The sequence below is a fragment of the Doryrhamphus excisus genome, linkage group LG5 (genome assembly GCF_037039965.1).
Source record: "Doryrhamphus excisus strain RoL-2023G ecotype Guam linkage group LG5, RoL_Dexc_Guam_v1.1, whole genome shotgun sequence".
NCBI classification, from domain to species: domain Eukaryota; kingdom Metazoa; phylum Chordata; class Actinopteri; order Syngnathiformes; family Syngnathidae; genus Doryrhamphus; species Doryrhamphus excisus.
This window is the reverse complement of record NC_136361.1, coordinates 10,279,058-10,305,373: the sequence shown is the minus strand read 5'-3', so window position 1 is coordinate 10,305,373 and position 26,316 is coordinate 10,279,058. Positions and strand designations below refer to the sequence as shown.

Below are 26,316 nucleotides of genomic sequence, written 5' to 3'. Positions count from 1 at the left end.
AAATCATGCGGTGGAAAAATACATCGGCGAACCCACGCGTGTATCGGCCGATACCGATTCAAGTAAAGAACGCAAATATCGGCCCGATATATCAGCCGGCCGATGTATCGGTCGATGTTTAGTGTCCATTCCACCTTTGCAGATCACGTCTAGGACCGACAACCGAGACACACGTACAGTACAGCTTTCATTGAAGTAGTCTGATATCATGAAGTCCCAGTGCTGAGCTGGCGAAATATCCTCATCATCTTCACCATTTGCATAAATAGAACATGAGCAGAGGTGAATAAATGAGGATATTACAATATTACTGTCATCAATACTCCAGGGCTGTAATAAGCAGTAGAAAGTAAAAGTAGGGGGGTTGGGGGTTGTGTATTCATCTTGTCAGTGAGGTGACGCTTGGCTCCTGCAGAGCAGACAAACACTCCTGCACATGCACAGCCAGTCTCCCAGGTGTGTGTGTGTGTGTGTGTGTGTGTGTGTGGATTATCAGAACGAGACAGGCAGGATTGTGTCTAGACACCCCTCCCCCGTTGACTGAGCGACTGAACCAGACTGGAAGGGTCAGACTAATGTCAGGGTTAGAAAGAGTGTGTCTGTACATGTTGACCGGGTTCAACCTGGGTCAGTGTGTGTGTGTGCATGTGTGTGCGTGCATGTGTGTGTTTGTGTCTGTGTGTGCCTGGGCTTGACTTCATACATTTTGTATGTTCAACTCACAGTCCTTACTTACACATTCAACAATGTCTGACACGTTTGAAACATGGAATCCAAGACCCCCAAAGAGCAGTGTGAGGGTTTGAAGACCTTTAAAACCAACATTAACATTAACATTTGTGGGTATCTGGAACAAATTCATTGGATTTACATTATTCCTTATGGGAATTATTGATTTGGTTAGAATACGTCCAGATTTGTTGCTGTGCCTTGTGGAATGGAGTCATGAGGTTAACAAAGGCACTACTGTACTTGCTGGTTGCGATGTGCTAACCAGGGGTATCCCCAAAGTGCAGCCCCACAGCCATTTGCAGCCCTGGGCTGTTTTTTCTTTGGCCGGCAGCATATCATACAACAAATAGTAAATGAAAAAAACAGAAACATTTGCAATAATTTTACAAGAATAAAGTAAAAACATGAAAAGAAAAACAAAATGGGAAAAGGTCTAAAACGCATTAAATACATTGTTTGTGTAGAGTTGTCATTTCTGGAAAACTATGTTGACAGAATAAATTCAAAATATTATGCTTGTAATATTATGAGAGAAAAATAACGTTATTTTAGTAGTATAACGTTGTTACATTAAAGAAAGATTTATTTTTTGGGGGAGGCTGTAATATTATGAAAAACAAAATAATGAATAAAGTTGTAATTTTGTGAGAATCTCTTACTATTACAATAGGTTTATTATATTTATTCACTTCCTGTATTCCAGATGTGATTTTTTTTGTAAACCTATTGTGCTTTTTCCACTTTTCTGAGTTCAGTTTAGGATGACTCAAAACGCTCGGTTTCAAAAGGCATGGTAAGACTGCCCCTTTGTGATGTCACAGAGGGACTGACTTCCTTAAAGGGTTCGTTATTAGGCAGCACATTGGCCGTGTGACCAATTACAGCAGAGTGGGCATGCCCGGAGGCGGGCAGTGGGTGGAATAAATCCAAACAGACTGTTTTGACAGGAAGCACAAATCAAAGGAAATACAACTGGAATAGGTGCAGATTCTGGAAAATCTAAAACGTTTTCTGTCCGGGTTATTGTGTGTAGCTGGTCTATAGGAGACCACAACGCAATACAAAGGGTCAAAAAATGAGCGTAATAGGTCCCCTTTAATACATAAAGAAGTGTAAAGTGATGTAACCATATAGTGATATAACCATAATAATGATCATAAATACAACCATGAAAATGGTTCTATAATATAAAAACAAAAATAAGACTATTCTTCCCTGTATTTAACAAACATCAACTGCTTGTATTGTTGCGTTCCTTTAAAAAATATAAAAGTGGCAAAGTTGCATTCTTAGTAAGGTAGTACATGGTGGTATGCAGCGGTGTACTTCAAACGCCAACAGTCGACTGGCAATGAGTGTTTTCCTCATCCACTCCCCAAGCAACAACACCGGCAGGACTTTGGACATTGTGTGCTTTTTCATGTCCTGTTAGCTGATATCCTTCCTACTGCTTTCAAAACAAGACAAGAACGCAAAAGGACATACAATATGAAATATTATGTAACAATCATCCATTCCTAAACAATACTGCAAAGCAAATCTTGAGACATGCCGACATTGTTCATGGACAAGTCAGGCATGTAGCTGCAAGAAGCCGCATGCATTCATTAATTAATTATCACTAAAGTGTCTCAGCTATAATTAGACACAAACACCTGGGCATGTTTTTCCAAAACGACAATAAATCAAGTTTTGACAAAATGCCTGGACACTGGTATCAAACAGTCATGCACCAAAACTTCATTTTTGTATTCACAAAATCATATGTGCGTATTTAGTTATTCAGTGGCTGGTGCTGCAGCTACAATCGCCAAGCTAGACATAATTGGTATCCTAATGAAACGACACTGTTGACTAAAATACTACATTTCTCAATCTACACAGGTATCCTATCATTGTGGTTATTTATAGCACATGACTTACAGACAGAAAGTATTCTGTAACGAGCAGCATGCGGTTTATAAAACAATCAACATCAACAGCTGGGTACTCATGGTACGATGAACTGCAGCAACAACACAGCATAGCTATGAATGAGTCCTCAGGAGTGTGACCAATCACAGCGGAGTGGACATGACTGGAGGCAGGCCATGGATGGAATAAATTAAAACAGACCGTTTTGGAAATCCAAGGAAATCCAGCTCAAATAGGTGCAGATTCTTGAAGATCTATAAAGCTTTATGTAGGGGTTATCGTATATAGCTGCTTGAAAGGGGTCCACAACTCAATAAGAGGGGCCTAAAAACAGAGCATAATAGGTCCGCTTTAAGCATTACTGGAACAGCGGCAGCAGTAGCGGCAACTCCAACATGTAGCGTTGCCTTTCGCTAGTCACCTGAAACATTGTGAGTAAGCTTGTGGTGAAGCTAATCGCGAGCCAGCTAGTCTTGAGCCAGCTAGTCTTGAGCCAGCTAGTCTTGAGCCAGCTAGTCACGAGCCAGCTAATAGCTAGACAGCTAATAGCTAGCCGGTGTGGTGTGTCAAGGTATCAATACATCAGTAAGATAGTTTGACTGGTGTAACAATTTTAACAATAATAACAATGCCGACAGCATGGCGGTTGAGTGGTTAGTGCGCAGACCTCACAGCTAGGAGACCAGGGTTCAATTCCACCCTCGGCCATCTCTGTATGGAGTTTGCATGTTCTCCCCGTGCATGTGTGGGTTTTCTCCGGGTACTCCGGTTTCCTCCCACATTCCAAAAACATGCTAGGTTAATTGGCCACTCCAAATTGTCCATAGGTATGAATGTGAGTGTGAATGGTTGTTTGTCTTTATGTGCCCTGTGATTGGCTGGTGACCAGTCCAGGGTGTACCCCGCCTCTCGCCCAAAGACAGCTGGGATAGGCTCCAGCACCCCTGCCACCCTCATGAGGAAAGCAGAAGATGAGCAGTAGAAAATGAATGAATCAATGAAGGTATCATTTAGGGCTGCACGGCAGTCGAGTGGTTAGCGCGCAGATCTCACAACTAGGTTCAATTCCACCCTCGGCCATCTCTGTGTGGGTTTTCTCCGGGTACTCCGGTTTCCTCCCACATTCCAAAAACATGCTAGGTTAATTGGCGACTCCAAATTGTCCATAGGTATGAATGTGAGTGTGAATGGTTGTTTGTTTATATGTGCCCTGTGATTGGCTGGCGACCAGTCATGCCTTTCGCTCAAAGACAGCTGGGATAGGCTCCAGCACCCCCGCAACCCTCGTCAAGAAAAAGCAGTCGAAAATGTAACGGAATTTGGAGTTTTTGTAATATGGCCTTATAGACACAATAAAAAAGCATGCATTCTTAACTACGTCTTGATAGCTGTTGTTATATCGCAAAAAAAAGAAAGATGTGTGTCTCACATAAGGATCGTGGGTGATGGGCTAAATTCCAGGAAAGTGCACTTTTCATTTAAATGTTGGAGGAGTACACAGGAAACTCATAGAATATTGTCTAATAAAAAATTCAATATACTGTAGAAACCTCCTGAATATGAATATTTCCCCAGGGAGGCGTCTGGGAGGTATCCTGACCAGATGCCCGAGCAGCGGTTCTACTCCGAATTTGTCCCGGATGGCAGTGCTTTTTACCTCATCTCCAAGGGACAGCCCAGCCACCCTACGGAGGAAACCCATTTCGGCCCCCGGGCTTTACCTTTTGGCTCACCACAACAGACCGATTCAGAGTCCACATCACTGTAGAAGCCGCACGTATCCCCCTGTCCATCTCACAATCCATCCTTTTTTGTTGACTGGAAAGGACGGACATGGTAGGAGATGTGCTGTCAATACTCGAGTGTAGAACTATTTTGGTGCTTTCAGGACGAGATCAGAACAGCTTGCTGACACCCTCAACTTGAACTCCAATAGGCAGAAATACAGATTCTTTGACATAAACGGTTGCCTCGCAACAATGGCAAACCAAAAGCAAAATGATACCAGCCCTGACCCATGTCAGTATTACTAAAATATTGATATCTCTTTAAAGCACGATATCGATCATATTGATATCGACTGGATTTGTGCCGTAACTGCGGAAAAGCTACGCCTTATTGCACCAGGACTGGCTGTGGCTGGGCTTCAGAGAGCCTACGACTCACAGCGGCTAGCACTGTGCTCCACAGTAGCTACACCTCCCACCAAGCACCATCTGCTGCAAACCCTGGACCGAGCAATGGCTACATTCAAGCTGACCCAAAACATTTGCATGCATGTTGGAAATCCTTTAAACCATTACCATCCTTCCATCACTCGTCACTTGCCCACTTGGGGCAGGATCACCTCCGACCCAAAGATGGAACACTACCCTCATCTAGGCGAGAACTACGGATTTGGACTTGGAAGTACTGATTGTCACTCTGACCTCTTTGCACAAACTGATGCAGAGAGCCGAAGATCAGAGACCTCATCATCTGCAAAAGGCAGAAAAGCGGCACTGAGGCCGGCCACCCAAATGGATCCCTTCAACACTCTAGAAATTTCTCTCCTTGAAAGGTTTTAAGCAAGGATGCTGATGGACTCCTATTTACCATTCCTCTGCCGAGTGAACCTGATGCATGTAAAGAGCTCCATTTTGCTGTCATGTGAGCACATTCTTCCAAGCCTTTTGTGAGGCGTTCAGGTGTTTTCATGTCACATTGTGGGCTGCTCCCTCACCTTTCTCACAATCATCCTTACCCTGGCAGGTGAAATCCTGCATGGAGCTCTGTTTGTCTATCTGTCATGAGTTGCGGTGCACACACAACTTGTCCATGCATATACAGTACATCTACTCCGGTTCTTGCATAACAGTCAATCAATCAGGCGGCGCATCAAAGGTGACACTGTGTTTCTGCCTGTCTCCTTTTACATCCATAACACTGACTTCTGGTGGTTCCAACTACGCCCCACTTCCACAACATCACTGCCATCAGCATTTTTTTCTATACTAAATGGGCATGTGCCTGTTTATTGATTCGAGGACGTTGATATTTAGTTGCGGTTGCAGCAGAATAATGTGTTTATTTTGTGTTATTTTGTTAACTGATGTTTTTTGGGGTCCAAAAAAAATTGGTAAAAGTGATGTTTAATGTTCAATTGTCCATTCATTCTGTAATTTGGACTTGTTTTTGCATCATTTTCTGCACGTAAAAATGTCATGATTGTGGATCAAATGTGTTTTGTGTTAACATTTCTGGTCTCTGGAAAACAGATTAATTGGATTTACATTATTTTCTATGAGATATTTTGCTTTGGTTAGAGTCCATTTTGGTTTCAGTCGGACTTCTGGAATAGATTAATGATTAATGATATGATAACCGAGGCACCACTGTACTTGCGTACTGGTAGGGAGACCAAAAACTTATTTTACATTGTTCTGCATTCCTTTTTGCAATTTATCTCTCTCCGTTTAAAATCAAACAGAAACACAGCAAAAATGTGACGACACGGCAAACCATGAAAAAAAATTGTAAACCATCCCCTTCATAGCACAGGTTCTGTCTCCTTCGTAATCAAAACCCCCACTCTGCTTTGTAGCACAGCCTTGTCTTCTTGGAGCTGCTGTGGCGCAGTCTTTTAGATTACCGTAAAGATTTGGATTCCCTCGTTGGAAAAACGTTTGCACACCGCTGCATAGGCCTGTCACAATATCAAATTTTGCTGGTTGATAATTGTGCTTCAAAATATTGTTGACAGTCGATGTTATCGCAACATTTTTTTCAGACATTTTTTTTCATTCATTTTTGTCATGAGAGTTGTCATTCACATTTAGTGTGAGCCTACAGTCTCTGGGCGAGAGCGGACACACAAACACTCATACGTACATGCATATCAATTTACCGTGGCAGGCCAATCCTTGCATTACTACAGTATGTGGTTAAGTGATCATGAAATTAATCAATAAAGCAATTTTTTCTCCTGCCATGTTTCTATTGTTACAGACTTCTGTGCCTTTCTCACACTCTACACTGCTCCCTTCCGCCCACACCTCCATCTTTCTTCATCTGCTGTCTGATACAGTATGCGCTAGCATCACTGAGGGAGTTCAACTCAAGGTGAAGAGTGTAGCATGAAAAGAAGCAACTGACTTGGCTGTGCTAAACTGTGGTCCAACACACACAGAATGGAGTCTGAGACGTACACAACACAAGCAAGACTGTGCATTCCCACACACACACATATTTTTTCAGCAATTCAATTTGTGAAGATTAGGTGATGGTGATGGCTTGTGAGACAAGTCACGCTTGATGGTAAGTATAGGCCTGTCTAAGCTTATCTGCTTATCCTGCTCAAACTTATTCTTCATAGATGATCTTTTTTTCATGATTGAAAAAAAGCCTGTCTACAATAGAAAAGCTCAGCCAACTAATCCCATAATATTAGGTAACCATAGCGCCAGGCTAGTCCATGTTGAGTATACACAAATATGGCCATAGTAGCTGTTAGCATGCTGGCTATTAGCATTGTGAATACAGTGGAACCTTTGTTAGCGTCTTCAATTTGTTGTAGAGGTCTAACTCTAAGCGGAATGTACGTTACCTGAATCATTTTGTATATTCATTTCATTCGTTCCAGAAAGACCAAAATGTCCTGACTGACTGCTACCTATTTTAATTTTCAATTGTAACTATACAGTAGAACCGCAGCTAGTGTACGCCACGGTCTGCTTGTCTGTTGGTTAATGTTGACCATTGACACCAATTTGTGTATTCTCAATCTGCCGCGTCTTGTTGTGTTATTAACTAATTCAATCCCAGACATTTTTTCAAAACACAACCCCTCCAATGTCGGCCATTTTACATGATTTTGACCAATCTTTCAAGGCACTGTTCTATGGCTATAGAAACATGGAACCTACCGAAAGAAAAGTTAAACTTCCATCTTACATAAGAAAATAAGGTTTGTTTCTACCAGGGGTGCTCACACTTTTTCAGCATGCGAGCTACTTTTAAAATGACCGAGTCAAAATGATCTACTCACTACAAAAATGCAAAACATCTATTTATTTTCAAATGTATTGAGGATTATTTGTACGTACAATGTATGTTGATGTACCTTACATAACCAAATGAGCCAATATTGCAAAACACACATAATTAACTATTAACATTTTTTGTAATTACCTGAGTTTACTTTGATGACTTGCACTGAATTGAATCAGCCAGGGATGCATAGTCCGGACAGTAGCTGCTGATAGCCAGGTTAGCCAGGCAAACGCACTTCGAAAAAGACATTGTGAAAAAAAAAGTCCACCTCCCATTCCGTATGGAAGTGATATGTTTTTGCCTTTTTACTTGGTCCAGCTACTTCACTCATTTTAGTGACCATAAACTTTAGCGAGGGCTTAAAATCTGACGCAATTCGCCGACTAGCTTAGCACTTTGCATCGTTGTTTACGCATGAGCGGTGACCTAAAGGTCAAAATTCAGTTGTCATCTGACTGGTTGTCCTGTATGTCAATCAAGTAACAGGGATGGATGATAGGCTGACATCGTAAGTTCTGCTGCACTTAGAGACATTGTTTGATTTGATTGGTCACTCGAAGGGCAACATTCAGTTGTCATCTGAATGGCTGCCCTGTATATCAATCAAGTGACGGCATTGATGCTAGGATGATATTTTTTTAATGTCACGCCGCGATCGACCAGCGATCGACCAGTACCACCTCCGCGATCAACCGGTAGATCGCGATCGACTTAATGAGCACCCCTGTTTTTTTGAGCACCTTTTTCTGTTTTTCAGTAACCAGCAGTACTACATAGGTAAGTTTCAGGAAAATATCAGTTCCTGACTAAAAAGAAAAACAGATACATTTCAAGCTTAACTTTCACTTTGTTTTTCAGTAACCAGCAGTACTACATGCTTTTGTGACAGCTCAAATAGCTAAACCAACCTACACCAACATAAACAACACAAAAAGGGTTGTTTCACATCATCAACTACTTACAATTTTCACACTATGTGTGTGCATGTTGGCAATCGCCGGCTTATATGTGCATGTGTTCAAATTTCCTCCACACTCTCTCACGTCCTCCTTCTGCACTAATGCACATTTGCATTATCACCTCAGTTTGATTCTTGCTTGAAAAAATGTATAAATATGTTGTTGGGATTGGGCGTTTGGGTTTATGAAAACGTATGAATACGTATTTGGTATTGAATGAGTTAATACATTGCGTGAGTCCAACTATGCATTTTATTACACAACGTCCTTGTTAACATCATATTAGCTTGATAACACATGGAAACAGAAAGTGGAAGTCAGCTCGGTCACCTGACTGATCTTGCTAGGTCCTGGCTTTAGCATATCATCTCCAAGTTTAGCACTTTAGCAACTGTCTAAAGAGGCACGTCGTATCAGCATTGCTATTATTTCCATTTCTTTATCATAATGCCCAGGTTGAAACTGTTGAAAAGTCCAAAATCCACCAAGTTCCCCTTGGCTATAGTACATTCTGGCATGTCGGATGCACAGATGCAAACCCGTCACAATAAAAAAGCAGCAAATGCACAAAAACGCAGAATTCTTAATGGCTGGGATTTGAAGTTGAAAAAAAAACAAGCAGCCATGGCATGGAATGAATTTCGACTGTTTTGGCAGTAGGGCCTCTCTGTGCAGCCTGGGTCCAGCTGATCTGCTGCTGGGTTAATCTGGCAGACAGATGGGGGGCAGGGGGGTGTTCAGGGGTCAGCAGGGGTACACAGTAGTGGGACACCATGACCTATATCAATAATTCACACAGGATCATCATGCTGCGCAGAGCAGGAGTGCTAATCCTAATTAGCGACACAAGCAAGCAGTTGGCAGCTTCCGGGGGAATTCCAAGTGAGTAGGTAGTCAAAGACCACATACAAATCCATCCATCCATCTTCTTCCGCTGATCCAAGGTCGGGTCGCAGGGGCAGCAGCCTAAGCAGGGAAGCCCAGACTTCCCTCTCCCTTGTTACTTACTGTCTTACACTAACTTCTCGGACAGTACCATCCTCCCACTTTCCTTCACAGTGACACAGCGTCTGCTGTGTAGAACTTAACTACCAGCACATGCAGTGTTATCTTGTAGGGGGGGCACGTTAAAAAACATTAATACATTTGAAGAGCAAACACTTGAGGGAGTATAGGGGGTTCGAGGCTCATGGTGTGATCATCAGTCAAATGGCAGCTAACGCAGCCATGTGGCCAACACTCGCCCGGATGTGCGTATTCTTGTTTTTGCTGTTGTCCTGTTTTTGTTTTTTTTTACTTGTCTTGTTCAATTATGTATTGATTATGTATTGTATTTAAGTATATGTGCTGGAAAACCTTGCATTAAAATGATGGAAAGCAGCTTTTTTACATGTTCAAGTGTTTGTGTCGGAGTCTTTCAACGTTGGATTAACACACGCAGACCAAGTCACTGTCAACCATTTGTTCTTGCATGTTTCCACTTCCATCCATCGACTGCAGGATTAATTTAGGAATATTGTGATGATTGTTATCTACTGTTTCAGGATCCAAACACTAAAATGACAAACCTGTCTGTACTGCATTCTCCTGTGCAGTGGTTCAACGGCAGCGAATCTGCTTGATTTTTTGTTTTTGTTGTTGCTATACACAGTGGTATGAAAAAGTATCTGAACCTTTTAGAATTTTTCACATTTCTGCATAAAATCACCATCAAATGTGATCTGATCTTTGTCAAAATCACACAGATGAAAAAACAGTGTCTGTTTTAACTAAAACCACCCCAACATTTATAGGTTTTCGTATTTTAATGAGGATAGCATGCAAACAATGACAGAAGGGGGAGGAATAAATAACTGAACCCTCTGCCTAAGGAGACCTAAAGAGCAATTGAAAACATTTTTTCCCAAACAATTTATGTCAGGTGTGTGCCCAATCTCTGATGAGTGGCTTAAAGCCACTATAAAACACACACCTAGTAAGAACTGTCTTGATGAGAAGCATTGTCTGATGTGCACCATGGTTCGCTCAAAAGAGCTGTCTGAAGACCTGCGATCAAGAATTGTTGATTTGTATAAAACTGGGAAAGGATACAAAACCATCTCTAAAAGTCTGAATGTTCATCAATGGACAGTCAGAGAAGTTGTCTACAAATGGAGAGAGCAGGGCTCGACAATAACGATGTACCGATGGCCCGGGGCAAGTTAAAACAAAATTCGGGCAAGTTAATCTAATCAGTGATATTCCCGTCGGGCAAGAGCACTTTGGCATGCCATACTGCCAAGATTTTTTTTAAAGCGATTCTTGTTGGGTGTTGGTAAAACACGGACTGCGTAATTCCGGTGGTAATTTGCAAACCAATCCTTGCAATGGACCAATCAGAATCGTTTATTTAGACCGCGGTCCGTAATCCACAGTCCGCGTTTTACCCACACCCGTTGTTCGCAATCAACCAATCAGCGATCGTTTGACTACGAAAACATCCATCATGGCGTCGCTGCAACATCGTCTAATTCTGAAGGGAAACAGCAGAAAGTGATGAACCAGTGCCTCCTAAACAAGTATTTTATTAGCAGCAGCAAATCAAATGATGGCACAGGTGAGTGAATCACATTGCTGTGACAATTTGAAGTGGTCACAATGAAACACCACCCATTAGATCCAATACCAAGTGCTGATTTTGCACAAGCTACAAAATCTAGCGCTTCCATTTCTCTGTGGATTTTTCTCACCTTTGCTTCACAAATTATTGTTTGACCATTGAGCTTTTTTTCTGGATAAACACATTACTAGTACACAAATGTGTCTATTCAATAACGTTTCATTGTGGTGCACAACTTATAAATATCACTGCTTACTACGACTACCATGTGTAAGGTATTATTTATTTTATTATTTTATTTATTTGAGATTCTCATGTGATGCCACAAAAAATTACATGATATCATTATGGCAGTCTTTTCATTTTACATGGGGCAAGTTCGGGCAAGTAGTTCTCACCTTAAGGATTCCCTATGGGCAAGTCATTTTGTTTTTTAATATAGAGCCCTGGAGAGTTTGGTACTGTTAATTCTCTTCCAAGGAGTGGCCGTCCACCAAAGATGACGCCAAATGTTCAACGCAGAAGACTCAGAGAGGTAAAAAAAGAACCCTAGAGTGTCTGCTAAAGACTTACAGAAATCACTGGCACAGTCCAATATCTCTGTGCACACATCAACTATATGTAAAACAATGGCCAAGGATGGTGTTCATGGGAGGACTCCACGGAGGAAGCCACTGCTGTCTAAAAAAAAAAACATTGCTGCTCGTTTAATGTTCACAAAAAGGCACTTGGACACTCCACAGAAGTTTTGGCAAAATATTTTGTGGACTGATGAAAGCAACGTTTGATTGGGAGGAACACACACGTCATGTGTGGAGGAAAAATGGAACAGCTCACCAACATCAACACCTCATCCCCACCGTGAAGCATGGTGGAGGATGCATCATGGTTTGGGGCTGTTTTGCTGCCTCAGGCCTGGACAACTTGCAATCATTCATGGAAAAATTAATTCAAAAGTTTATCAGGATGTTTTGCAGGAAAACCTGAGGCCGTCTGTCAGACAGTTGAAGCTAAAAAGAGGATGGATGCTGCAACAAGACAATGATCCAAAACACACAAGTAAATCAACTTCAGAATGGTTTCAGAAGAACAAAATACACGTTCTGGAGTGCCCAAGTCAAAGTCCAGACTTAAAGCCCATTGAGATGCTGTGGCATGACCTCAAGACAGCGAGTCATGCCAGACATCCCAGGAATCTGACTGAACTACAGCAGTTTTGTAAAGAAGAATGGGCCAAGATTAGTCCTGATCGATGTGCCAGACTGATCTGCAGAGTGTGCATACAACGAGCAGGGTTGCTAATAGCCGTTTCCCAACGCAATTATTGTCTCTAAACGAGTAGTCACTAGTAGTCCCGCAAAAAAACTGTAATGACTCGGGATGAGTCGGATATAAATGAGTATCCATTACAGATTATGCATTTTTACCGGATACCAGTATGAAACTAGTACATTCGGTCATTATCCATATTCATGTGTAAAGACAATGTTCATTATGCATTCGCTCTTCATGCTCTGTGATTGGTCACACACAGAGACTACCTCTCCCGAGACCAACTCTATAAGAGGCAGACCCTAGCGGTGCCTCATTCATGTACAAGGTGCAATTGGGAAGTTTAAAACGGCTCACCTCTATTTTGCTTTATATCTAAAGTCACTTGGCGGCATCAAGCATTCTGCATTTATGGCTGGCAGAAAATATTACCCCTCTCTCAATACGTTGCAGTACAAACCTTGCAATCTTACACTTGCTTCATAACTGTGTTTTTAACATGACAGTGGGCACGATCGTGCATCAGTCACTGATGGTATTTGTTTTTCTTCATCTCCTTGCTTGCTGGTGATATAAAGTCAGTTGGAAAACTGCTTGTAGTACAGTCAACAAGGCTGACAGATCATTTCTCTTTTTGTCATGTTTGCATGGCACCAACTTCACCATGGTCATTAAAAATTAACTAAAGAATAGAGTCTCAAGAATCACTTACACACATATACACATATAGCTGGATAATAAACAATACGTATAGGAACTTCTGATCAATACATGTCAATTTCAGATTTAAAATAATGTACAGATTTAAGCCCCACCTATGAAAGCAGACATATTCGCTGTGTGTTTCAATCAAAACACAGCATTGACACACAGCTTTGACGTGGGAAACAGTGACCACTAACTGTGTTTGCTTCATATTGATTTGCTTCATCTAGGGCCTAATCGATTACTTAGATGAACCCAATAGGGAAATAAAGCTTAGTTGGAATTGCACTGCTGTTGATGTGTTCAGGTATAAATAAAGGTATAAAAGGGCATCAGACTCTGAATGAAATCTGATTTACAGAAAAAGCTTGCTTGAAAGACGGACAGAGTATTAATGAACAACTACAAGGCTACAAAAAAGAAGCAAAAAAGCTCAAAGAGACCGACCAGTGCAAACCTGGACTGAGTGCCAGCTTGTCCAGCTTGGGTAAATATTAAGTGGGTGTCAATGTACGTCTACGGAGATGTAAATGTGAGTGCACAGGATCCCAGACTCACTTTATTTCACAAGGAATATTACAAATATTCATGTTTTCCCTCAATTTCACTGATAACTGATCACTGATACCACTGATTGGTGGTATAACTCCAATATCACCATCTCTCCTTCTTCTTTGGTGTTTGTCTCCTTCCTTCCTCTTTAGGAGTTCATCTGGCTTGGCAAACAACCACATTTGTGCGTTGTTGTCAACTACTGGCCTGAAGAGTAGAGCACAAGTTTGACAGCCTAAAAAATACTCCATAATAATCAAATAATCAACTTCCTGAAAAATTATTTGTTGTTTATTGCCTTTAATAGTGTGATTTAATCATTCATTCATGTTCTACCGCTTTTCCTCACAAGGGTCGCGCAGGTGCTGGAGCCTATCCCAGCTGTCTTTGGACGAGAGGCGGGGTACACCCTGGACTGGTCGCCAGCCAATCACAGGGCACATATAGACAAACAACCATTCACACTCACATTCATACCTATGGACAATTTGGAGTCGCCAATTAACCTAGCATGTTTTTTGGAATGTGGGAGGAAGCCGGAGTACCCGGAGAAAACCCACGGATGCACAGGGAGAACATGCAAACTCCACACAGAGATGGCCGAGGGTGGAATTGAACCCAGATCTCCTAGCTGCAGGGCTCGACAATAACGATGTACCGATGGCCCGGGGCAAGTTAAAACAAAATTCGGGCAAGTAAATCTAATCAGTGATATTCCCGTCGGGCAAGTGCACTTTAGCATGCCGTACTGCCAAGAGTTTTTTTTAAAGCGGTTCTTGTTGGGTGTTGGTAAAACACGGACTGCCTAATTCCGGTGGTAATTTGCAAAGCAATCCTTGCAAATCTTGCAATGGACCAATCAGAATCGTTTATTTAGACCGCGGTCCGTAATCCACAGTCCGCGTTTTACCCACACCCGTTGTTCGCGATCAACCAATCAGCGATCGTTTGACTACGAAAACATCAATCATGGCGTCGCTGCCAACATCGTCTAATCCTGAAGGAAACAGCAAAAAGTGATGAACCAGTGCCTCCTAAACAAGTATTTTATTAGCGGCAGCAAATCAAATGATGGCACAGGTGAGTGAATCACATTGCTGTGACAATTTGAAGTGGTCACAATGAAACACCACCCATTAGATCCAATACCAAGTGCTGATTTTGCACAAGCTACAAAATCTAACGGTTCCATTTCTCTGTGGATTTTCCTCACCTTTGCTTCACAAATTATTGTTTGACCATTGAGCTTTTTTTCTGGATTAAAAACACATTACTAGTACACAAATGTGTCTATTCAATTATGTTTCATTGTGGTGCACAACTTATAAATATCACTGCTTACTACGACTACGATGTGTAAGGTATTATTTATTTTATTTATTTGAAATTCTCATTATGGCAGTCTTTTCATTTTACATGGGGCAAGTTCGGGCAAGTAGTTCTCACCTTAAGGATTCCCTATGGGCAAGTCATTTTGGTTTTTAATGTAGAGCCCTGTAGCTGGTCCGCGCGCTAACCACTCAACCGCCGTGCCACCTGTGAATTAATCAGTTTCAGAGTAATAATAATACATTGGAAGTTCATTGTTTAATAAAATGTTTCTTTTTTTGTTAAAAATAACAATGTAAATATCTTTCTTATAGAAAATTTGTGAGCTACTGGTAGTTCACCAGCTACCTGTTAAGATCCTGTTGATGTTGAACATCTTAGACACACATCTAGTGTTTTATGATAATGGTGACAAGAGAGCAAGGTGGCTTGGTGACACACAAAAAAATAAGTTAGCATGTATGCAATGAACCATCGTAGCTTCCCTGTGCAACAAAAACAAGCTCTGAACGAACAGCACTGCTAGTTTGTTTTCAATACAAAATATCCACCCCCCCAAATAAATCACATTTGGAGTCTGCTGACTAGGTGTATATCTATAGCTAGCTAGTTAGGTCCTGCCAGAAAGACAGTGGAGCCCGGCAAAATGTGTAAACAAACATCTTATACTAGTTCAACTTCAATGCACTTAAAAGCGACCTGAGGTTTTTCCACTTTTCTGACCAACAAATGTAATGGTAATGGTAATGGTAATGGTAATTTTGTTTCATTTGAACATGCATCAGATTACAATTGAGTGCATCCCATAATCAGTTCACAGTTCCACATGTCCAAAAGGAGTAGGAAGAAGCAAAGCTTATTAAATCCTACCCCTCCATCTGGTACTTTTACAATCACTAACTGTTACATTTGCTCACTTCCTGCTTTCCTAATATAGTTTCAGTTTTTTTGTTTGTTTGTTGTGTTTTTTTTGTTTTGTTTTTTTTGTTTTGTTTTTTGTCACGTACTGAAGTACGAGGCGATATGACCATCCAATGACATAATGTGTACCATAGTAAGTGTCAATATAGTGATATATATAGCACATCATGACTGGTTCAAGACTCTTCATCCTTGTATTTAGCAAACATCTACTGCTTGTATTGTTTCTTGAATTTGCTCATCGTTGTGCATTGTTTGAGGTCCTTACTCAATCCATTCCATAGTTTGATTCCACATACTGAAATGCTATGGCTAGCATAACGTAGTCCTAGCATAGAAGCGTTTCAAATGTACTTCTTCCCTGAGATCATATTTCTCCTCTCTTGTAGAGAAGTATTGGATGACATTTTTAGCCAATGGGTTATTTTTAGCCTTGTGCATTAGTTTACCTGTTGAAGCTGTAGTTAGAATGTTGTATTCTTGTGTTAAATGATGCCAAAGTTTCAGATAATGAGGTTTGCCCATTTGGAAGTGACTCCTAAAAGAAGTCTGGGATGGCTCAAAATGTTTCAAAAGGCGTGATAAAACCTTTTTTGCAGGAACCACGAAATCCAAAGAAATACAGCTGAATAGGTGCAGATTCTGGAAGAACTACAGTATCAAGCTTTCTGTGGTGGTTATCGCGTGTAGCTGCTCTATAGGAGTCCACAACCCAATACAAAGGGCCGAAAAGTTAGCATAATAACACACGATGGCACCCATAAGCATAGGTGTTGTCACTGACTACACATTTGACTGATTATTTTTCATTCTCACCGCAATAAGGAAGGTCCCCAGTGAACTCAAAATGGAAAACGTCCTTTTATCTTGTCGCACATGCGCAAGTAGAAGAAAAATTTAGTCGCAATGTCTCATATTTTAGTTGCAAAATGTGACCCTTTATTTACCAGGATGGAGCCCTAGTGCAGGTCTGTGTGTGCTTCATTGTGCATTCCCAAGTGGTCACATGCGTGTGAATGATGTCATACACACCAATATCAATTGTACACACAGAGTACATCAAACACATGTACACATTCAGACACTTCACAGTCTGACAAACGTTACCGAACTGACCAAATTTGCTTTGTTGAGCACCCATGAGTCAGGGAAACTTGGGTTCCTCAAACATCGGCGAGTCAATGAAACTCAAATGTCTTTGGCAAAGACCTGCACTTCAGTTAAACTCAAGTTCTCCTCGAGCACCCACCAGTCAGTGAAACTCAAGTCTTGGTCGAGCACCAGGGTGTCAATGAAACTCGAATGTTTTGTCTTAGTCAAAACTCCGCAAGTTAATGAAACTCAAGTCCTCCTCAAGCACCCACCAGTCAGTGAAACTCAAGTGTTCGTCAAGCACCCGTAAGTCGGTGATACTAGATTCTTCCTCAAGCATCGGCGAGTCAATGAAACTCAAATATTTTGTCTTCTTGTCGTCAAACACCCGCACATCAGTTAAACTTGAGTTTTTTTCGAGCACGCAAGAGTTAATGAAACTTGAGTCTTTGTCGAGCACCTGTGAGTCAAAGAAACGAGAGGATTTGTCAAGCACTCACAAGTCCGTGAAATTTGAGTCTTGTTCAAGCACACACAAATCGGTGAAACTGAAGTTCTTGTCAACATCAGTTGGTGAGTGAAACTCGAGTCTTTGTCGAGCACCTGCAAGTGAGTGAAACTCAAATCTTCTTCGAGCACCCGCGAGTCCATGAAACTCAAGTCTTTGTCGAGCACCCTTGAATCGGCCATAGTCAAATCTTTGTCAAGCTGCCAGTTGAGTCATACTACATTTTTTTTTTTACAAACACAGTTAAAGTTGCACAATCTATCCACGTTACCTGCTTTCCTGTATTAATTTAGCTTGCAGAGACGGAGACAAGTACCCATCAGTCGTGAAAAGGCACTGGATTGGTATGATAGTGTATTATATGCTGTCTGAGCAGCACACAGATAAAGTGTCATGAGGAGCTCTCAGCTGCAACGCTGCCTGCCGGATGCACTGCAGATGTTCGTCTTTATGACGGAGGCAGAGCAGACAAGCACAAACACAGAGGTTCCTTGGAGAGTGCAGACAAAGACAAACAAACAGGACAAAGGCGCACACACACACACACACACACACAGACAGACAGTAAATTCCCAAAAAGAAACAAACATACATGTGTACGTGCACGCCCAGGATAAACATGCAGGCACAGAGCAAGGGTTCAGACATGTCTGAGTTCCGGTCATGTGTCATGTCCATCGGGGCAGAGGCCAGGCCCAACCAATGTGATTGGATTTGGAACCAAGGAGTGTGTGTTTGTTTGCCACGCTGACCATTTGGGGCTTGTGTGGCATTGTGTGATTTGGAAAACAAAGTGTCGAGTCACAATAGCAGTTAGTTCCTCATTAGTTCTTCATTAGTTCCTCAGTAACTACTCTGCTCATTAGTTCCTCCTTAGTTTCTTAATTAATAACTACTCTGCTCATTACTTTCTCATTAGTTCTTCATTAGTTCCTCAGTAACTACTCTAAATTGACTTGTCTTATCCACTAGTTCCTCATTAGTTTTTCATTAGTTCATCAGCAACTGCTGTATTTTTGTGTACCTTACGGTAAAGGGAGACCTACAGTTTTCTACACGCAGCTCTCATGGGTTGCGATTTCCAAAGTCAATAAAGCGAAACATCTGCAGTGCATCCGGCAGGCAGCATTACAGCTGAGACCTCTTCATGACACCTTCTCTGTGTGCTGCTCAGACTGCATATCATACACTATCATATCGAAAACTCGCCACTTTTCAGGACTGACGGGTACTTGCCTCCATCTCTGCAAGCTGGCAACATGTCCTACATAACTTTGTAACTTTAATTCCAACTGTATTTGGATGTACTCGAAAACAACTCAAGTTTCACTGACTCGCGAATGCTCGACAAAGACTCAAGATTCACTGACTCAAAATTGTTCAACAAAGATTCACTGACCCATAGGCGCTTCACAAAGCCTTGAATTTCCCTGACTTGCAGATGCTCCACAAAGACTCGAATGTCACTGACTCACAGGTGCTTGACAAAGACTCAAGTTTCACTGACTCGCAGATGACAACACCAGTTTGACTTTAACTAGCTGGGCACCTGCAAATTTTTGAACATGTGCTCTGTGATGTAGTGTTGGGCATCAATTGAATTTGAACGATTCTGTTCCGCCCTGTGATTGGCTGGCGACCAGTCCATGGTGTACCCTGCCTCTCGGCCGAAGACAGACTAAATTTTTTTTATTCTGATTCTTCTAAAAGGCAAAGTCATAAAAGTGTGCATGGTTTAAATGGGGGGCACTACCCCGGGCTTCTTTTTGGATGAAATGTCTGAATTTCTCCATTAATTTTTTAACTCATCCGCTACCAAAGACGTATTTATACGTTTTTCTTTTCAACCTGACCGATTACTCCCAGAGATGTATTTTAATTTTTTTTTTGCTAGAGGCAAAAAATAGGTAGTGACGCAACTCCACAACAGAAGAGCTCATGTTGTGGTCCTGAAGCAAGTGTGCAGCTATTTGTTACGTTTGTAGTTTACCATTGTTTTCACTCCGGAGCAACTGTTAGCCTAGGGTACTCCTTAGCTACTTCGAGCCACCAGATATAGCATCCCCGCAGCGATACAGAGGAGAAGAGGCTGCATAGCAGGAGTGAACAGTGAAAAAGACAATATAAAGGTTGTTAGATAAAGACAGTGTCGACTATGTTTACTATCTGTCGTTATGGGGAACGTGGGAAGGCAGCAGAGAGACTACCATGACTGCAGCATGATTAAACTGAAGATTCAACATTATAGTCAACTTTTTCTGTAGTTATTTAAAAAAAAAGACAATATGCTATTTTATTTCAGAGGCTGGTTTTCTATAAGATCGTTTATATTTTAATAAAACCTTGCGTATTTACATAACGCAAGGTGTGTAACTTCCACATCAGCTAGCATCCTGAAGCCCTCTAGCTTACGTTGACAAGAGACAGACGTCATTTATTGTTTGACTTCCCTGATTTGTTGCCTGGTGGTGCCATCAAATAAATGAAAAGTCCTAGAATGTTATTTACAAATTGTGTTTTAGGACTGCTGTAAATTTTGTAAATAGCCACAACACAAAAAGACGATTTGTATTTCATTCATGCCCTCGTACATCCCAGGCTGTATAATCTCCGAGCAGTTTTGATACCAGGAGCACATGTTGGTAATGATGACCCCAAGGAGAGTAATGCTTTTCGTTGGCATCAGCTTCATTTTCATGAAGAAGAGAGGAGGGTGATTAGGCTCTCGTTTCCTGCTGATGATTATCTACTCAGTTTTGCTGGCATTGGAAGTATTGCACCAGTCAGAAGCCCATTTATCAACGGCATCCAAGTCTTGCTGCAGGCTTTCTGCTGATATGTCACCGAGCTTTGGATTTTTAATAGCGACATGAAGAGTTGAATCATCTGCAAACAAGTGGAGGTCGTTCTCTTGGTGTGAAGCTAGGTCATCAATAAAAAGTAGGAAGAACAATGGACCAAGTACATTCCCTTGGGACACACCATCAGATAGAGGTGATAATGAAGAAGTAAAACCATCTAGAACAACACGCTTAGAGCAGTGTCAATTATTTTCAGTCATTTACGTGGCCTCCATAGTATGTGTGTATCGAGGTGTTATACACAGTGCCGAGGGTGGCCAGGGGTGGCCCCAATAGCTACCCCCACAGCCAAGGGATAGTTTTGAGAACCGCGGCTCTGTAACGCAGAACATTAGTTCAGCCTAACCACCATTTCCACTTGGATGTATTTCACTGCAGCACACAACTTTCCATGGGAGTGCAGAAGAGAGCTGCCTACTTTGTGGAGCAGCTGTCAATAAAACCTTATCTTGCATGCACAGTAAACGGTAGGTAAATTTTCCATGATTAATATGGTCAATTCCAGTCAAGTTTTCTCACTTTGTTGACTTTGCCTTAAATTCTGAAACGTGATTCAGCACATAAATCTGTCAATATTGGAAGCTCTGTAGAAGCATGAGTGGGCATATCAACCATGGAGTCTAGAGTTAAAACAGGAGGGCCTATCGGCATCCACTGCAGGGGTTTGGTCGCTATGATGGTCAGCAGAATCCAGAAACTATGCACTGAACCAATGTCCTTGGCACACTGCTCAGCTACTAACTGTTCTAATAGACGGTCCAAAAGCAATGGCAGAGCTACGGGGTGGCCACCAGACGACACTCTACGGCCACCCCACTTGCCATGTTGACAATTCAGGTATCAACTTATTGCTACCCCGATGTGAGTAGTCTCACCTTGGCCACCCCAATGAAACATTTATACTTATACTCATCGGAAAGATTGTTTAGATTGGACTGATTCAGCATCTGATATTCCAGCATACAAGCATAACTGTTAGACCAGTCACCGTATTCCAACAGCAGACAACAATGTTATTATTGATCATCAATTCCGTTACCATGGACGCGCTAGCCACACCATGCTACCAAAACAAACTTTGAACTTTTGACTGAAACCTCACTCCACCCAATATTATTTTCAGTGTATTCACACACACAGGTCACTGTCAGCTGCACTTAGACACAAAATATGTGCCCAAATGTACCCAAAATCATGCCTCTATTCCAAATGCTTGCATTGACTTTAAGTATATGACTATTTTAGAATGAGAAAAGAAAATGCAGGAATTACATCGACTTAAAAGTCTAACCTAAGTCCAGTTGTAGCACATTTCCTCATGGGCTATTGTGACTAGTCAGTGTAAATACATGCGTCTGACCTAAAAATACCAATACACTCTGTACACATACATGACATTACAGTATACATACCAGCACGCACAATGGAACCTCTATTAAGTTGCTACTGTAAGACACATGCAATACTGAAGTACTATATCATTATTGTTGTTGTTGTTATTGGGATTATTGTAATAGCACATACAGTAGGTTGCTGTGGCATGAAGACTACGTGCCGTGGCAGCATTGAACCATAAAGTGTCCATGAAATAAAAGTGTGTACTTACATATGTCCATTCCCTGTGGCTGGGAAGAGGTACAGTTGCAGGAGCAGGTGACATTGGACTTGTCGGAACCAGCAAGGGCCGTTAGATTTTGCATGGGGCTCGGTAGACCGGGACACCGCTCCGGGGGGAGAGGAGCCTCCGCCGCCGCCACCGTCGGCCCCCCCGACGGGAAAACAAGCAAAAAACTTCCAGGCAGCGGCAGCAGAGTCCGACACTTTGGCACGTATTTTCCACGGTGGTCTTCAGGCCATGGTCCGGCTCGGCTTCGGTTCGGAAAGTGAATTATTTGCTGCTTCGAGGTTGGGAGGTTTTGTGCGGTTCTTGCATTGTGCAGTTTTTCCTTTTTGCTCTTGCGAGTGCAGCTGTCCTCCAACACAGAGTGGGTGGGCTCAAACCCCGCCCACCGCGTCACTGACAGACATGGCAACCAACCAGAGGACTCGAGAGGCGGAGCCTCAGTATGCATGATGTCAAGTCTTTTTTTTACAAGCACGGTGTCCAAAGTCACTTACTTTATGATATATCACTAAAAATCAATATTATCCACAATATGAAATACAAATCTAAAAGCTTACAAAATATCAGAACAGATGTTTTTATTTATAAAATTTTACTTTATTAACTCAATTGATTTTTGTGTTTCACCATGGTGGCCAGTGGTCTTCTCCAGGTGGACTGGTGGTTTCCTCCCAAATTCCAAAAACATGCAACTTTGGTTGATTGGAGAGTGTCATTTTTCCCTTATATCATGTCTTTCACAGTTTTTTAACTTTTTAGTTTATTTTTTCATTGTATATATTTTAAGATATTTTATTTGCAAAATATTTTCCACTTTTACGTGCCACATTTTTGGGAGTGTGGAACAGATTGGTTGGGTTTATTATTTTCTATGGGAACATTTGCTTTGGTTAGAGTTTGTTTTTGTTTGAGTCAGACCTTCTGGAATGGATTAATATGTGTGTAATATGTACAGTATAAAAATACACAGATGAAAGAAAATTACTGCACTCACAGGTGGAAATATTAGCATAACTTATTTCTAAAACAACATGATAAATGATTTGATAGCAAAGATAATCAACATTTAACCACAAAGACCAATTCAGTGATACAGATTTTTTTTTGACATCAGCATTTCTATTTCCTTACATTATACATTTTTGCTCTTTTTTTTAATCATTTAGTTATTTTATATATATATATATATATATATATATATATATATATATATAAACATATTATTTTTACATGAATAAAAATATAGGATTTGTATTTGTATTGTGGTAAGATCTATATGTAATTGTATATTTTAATATATAAAATGTGAAATATGAAAAAAACATTTTTTCATGTTACAATATGACAACGGAAATGTACTCATATATGGAAATACTAGGAATAGTTTATAGCAATAGGAATAAAACAACAGTTTCATCATGAAAAAGGTCAAATTTTATTACAAGAAATGCAAACATCAAAACCTTTAACACTTCCCCAAACACCAATTCGATGATATAAACATTAAAACAAGGGTGTCCAAATAATACATAAAAATGAAAATATGTATTTTGTACATTAAATATACTACGATGTAGGTCAATATGTATTCAGCTCTCTGAAAAAAAAACATTGTAGCACATTAGTGTAATGTCTATTATTGATCCATTTTAGTTTTACAATATGCAACAAGCCTGCAAAAATGACACCCCTTCATGAAGGCACTGCTTTTAAATCAAGCTGAAAAATGTACGCCTATGATGCGTACTTGTACTTTATTTTTCAAAGTTCTGGTATTTTTTTCCAAACAAATCAAGCATCTGCCAGCCAGTAATATGTGAGTAATGTGTGTGTGGCAGCAGATGTCCAGGTTGTGGTTGACAATGGCGGTGGGACAGAAGACCCCAGGGGAGGAGACACAAGAGGGCTTTCCTGGGCTGGGGGGGGGGCGCTTCAAGTTTCACTCCGCCAATGGAGGAGGCTAACCTTGATTTGACCCCTGCACCAGTCTTGAGATTGAGGCCTGCCGGCCCTCAATGCCCTTCTTACCATGCCCCCTTGACCTCTACTTGTACCCTCTGAATCTTGCCTAAAAACTTTCACTGAAGTCAGTACCAATATGTTGTACCAACACACTCAAAACGGTGAGTATTGGCTACGAAGGTATAGGAGCTGCCTAGCCGCTAACAACAAGATGCTTTTTTTTTAACAACAATTGTTGCTTATGCTGCAATAAAATGTGACATAAAGACGAGCATCTTATGTTTGTGCTCTTGTGAATATTCTTATTTCTAAGCTTGTCAATGTGAAGTGCAAACCTTAACCGAGATACTTTGAGCACGGAAACATGGTGAGCCATTGTCACCTCCATGATGACAAACACCCCAACACCACCAAACAACACACTCAGACAGACGCAGTCTGTCTGGAGCGTCAATTTAGTCCCCAGGGAGCGAGCAGTGCGACACCACTAACAGGCCAGACCAGACAGCAGACAGCTAAATACCAGGCAGGCTGAATACCAAATGAACTCCAGTCTACCTCCCCTACCCTCCTCCATGGCTGCAGTCTGTGCACACACACACACACACACACACACTTATGTATCCACTTTGGTTGCACACTTGTAAGCTAGTCATGTGTGTGTGTGTGTGTGTTATTGACAATGAAATAATCAGTGTCGGTTATTCCCTTTTGTGTTGTATCTCTCAATATCCGTAAATTCAGACGGGTTGCAGAAAATGCTGGTGCCATTCATTATAGCAGCTGCTTGGCCTGCCAACATCATGTCCGCAGCTCTAAAAAGGACAAGATTCAGGGTGTACTACGTGTGTCAGAAAAGTTCCAGGACTGTTCATGTTGATGACATACGTCCATGTGAGACGCATCGTCCACTGCGGTCAGCTAACACGTCAACAAACAGATTTAGCATCTTTCAGTGCAAGGGAAGAGGTGAGAGTTGCGGCAGGACAAGTTGTCACTGCTCACAGTGACCCGAGTATCCAAGCGTTCCAACCTCCCTACTCACCCAACCTGACTCTGTGAGGTCTGTAGGGGTGGCTCAGACACCCCCCCCCCTTCCTTTTCTCAATTGCCAGCGGTACTGGGAGGGAGAAGTGTGTACCATTACACTAACATGGAGTGAGAGGAGAATGGCTGAATTCTGCCATTTTATTCTGTAATTGGTGACAGAGCCTCAGGCTGACTGCGGGGGAAACTCCCGGGACGGCCAATGGTCGGTTCGGGCTCATTGCTCGTTTGGACAGTGATGCTGGAGGTGCCATGAAGCTGAAATAGGGGTTCATGCTCACTGGAAATGCAAAGGAGAATCCCATTGCCACTGATGGACAAATCCAAGCAAGTGTGGATGGGTGTCTTATGAAGAGTAGAGGAAGACAGCTGTTGTGTGAGAATGTACACCAAACTGGACTCAAACTGGACTCTGTGTCTCTGTGTTTAGAGACATTCATACTGCCTAGTGGAAGAAACACTCGAGGTGCTGGATGGAACCAGAAGACTCAGCAAGCTGGATGCACATATGGGGTTTTAACTTCCTTCATGTCCTTGGGGTGCTATTACTTTAGACAGCTACCCTTTGGCATACAACACAACACGTCCAAACACTTTCAGGACAGAATGATGACGGAGGTCACAGATGGGCTCGACAGTGTGATGTGGTGCATGGACAATGTGCTGGTGTGAAGGTGCCTGCAAAAGGAACAAGATGCTCACCTGCATGCCATGCTTGGGAAGGTCCAGAAGGTGCATACAACGCTAAACGTTGACAAGTGCAACCTGTCATAGTCGAAGCTGACCTTCCGAGGACATGTGATCTTTGATAGAGCCCAGACACAGGCAGACTGAGGCAGTGAAGAGGATGCTACTAAGTGAACTGTGGTCCTTCCTGAGAATGGTAATCCATCTGGGAAAATGGACAACACTCCATGGATATTCTGGCTCCTATTTACTCGGTATGGGATCAATTGTACTCAATTGTAATCTGATGCATGTTCAAATGAAATACAACCATTACCATTACCATAAAGAAACAAAGCAAAATGGCGTTATATGAAAAAAATAGCATTATATGTACTTTCAGAAAATAAAAATATATTGTATATTGTACAAGCTGTACGGCGGTCGAGTCATTAGCACACAGACCTCACAGCTCGGAGACCCGAGTTCAATCCCACCCTCGGCCATCTCTGTGTGGAGTTTCCATGTTCTCCCCGTACAGG

At 41.7% G+C, this 26,316-nt stretch overlaps 1 protein-coding gene across 1 annotated transcript in view; it reads right to left on the bottom strand.

Moving 5' to 3' along the window:
- The window catches only part of LOC131105253 (low-density lipoprotein receptor class A domain-containing protein 4-like), a 46,256-nt gene extending 23,709 nt beyond the window's left edge, over positions 1-22,547 (bottom strand). The window contains exon 1 of the mRNA XM_058053183.2: positions 22,082-22,547. Within this exon, the coding sequence (XP_057909166.2) occupies positions 22,082-22,547 (466 nt within the window). The remainder of the gene's footprint in view (positions 1-22,081) is intronic.
- Between the last annotated feature and the right edge of the window lie 3,769 nt (positions 22,548-26,316).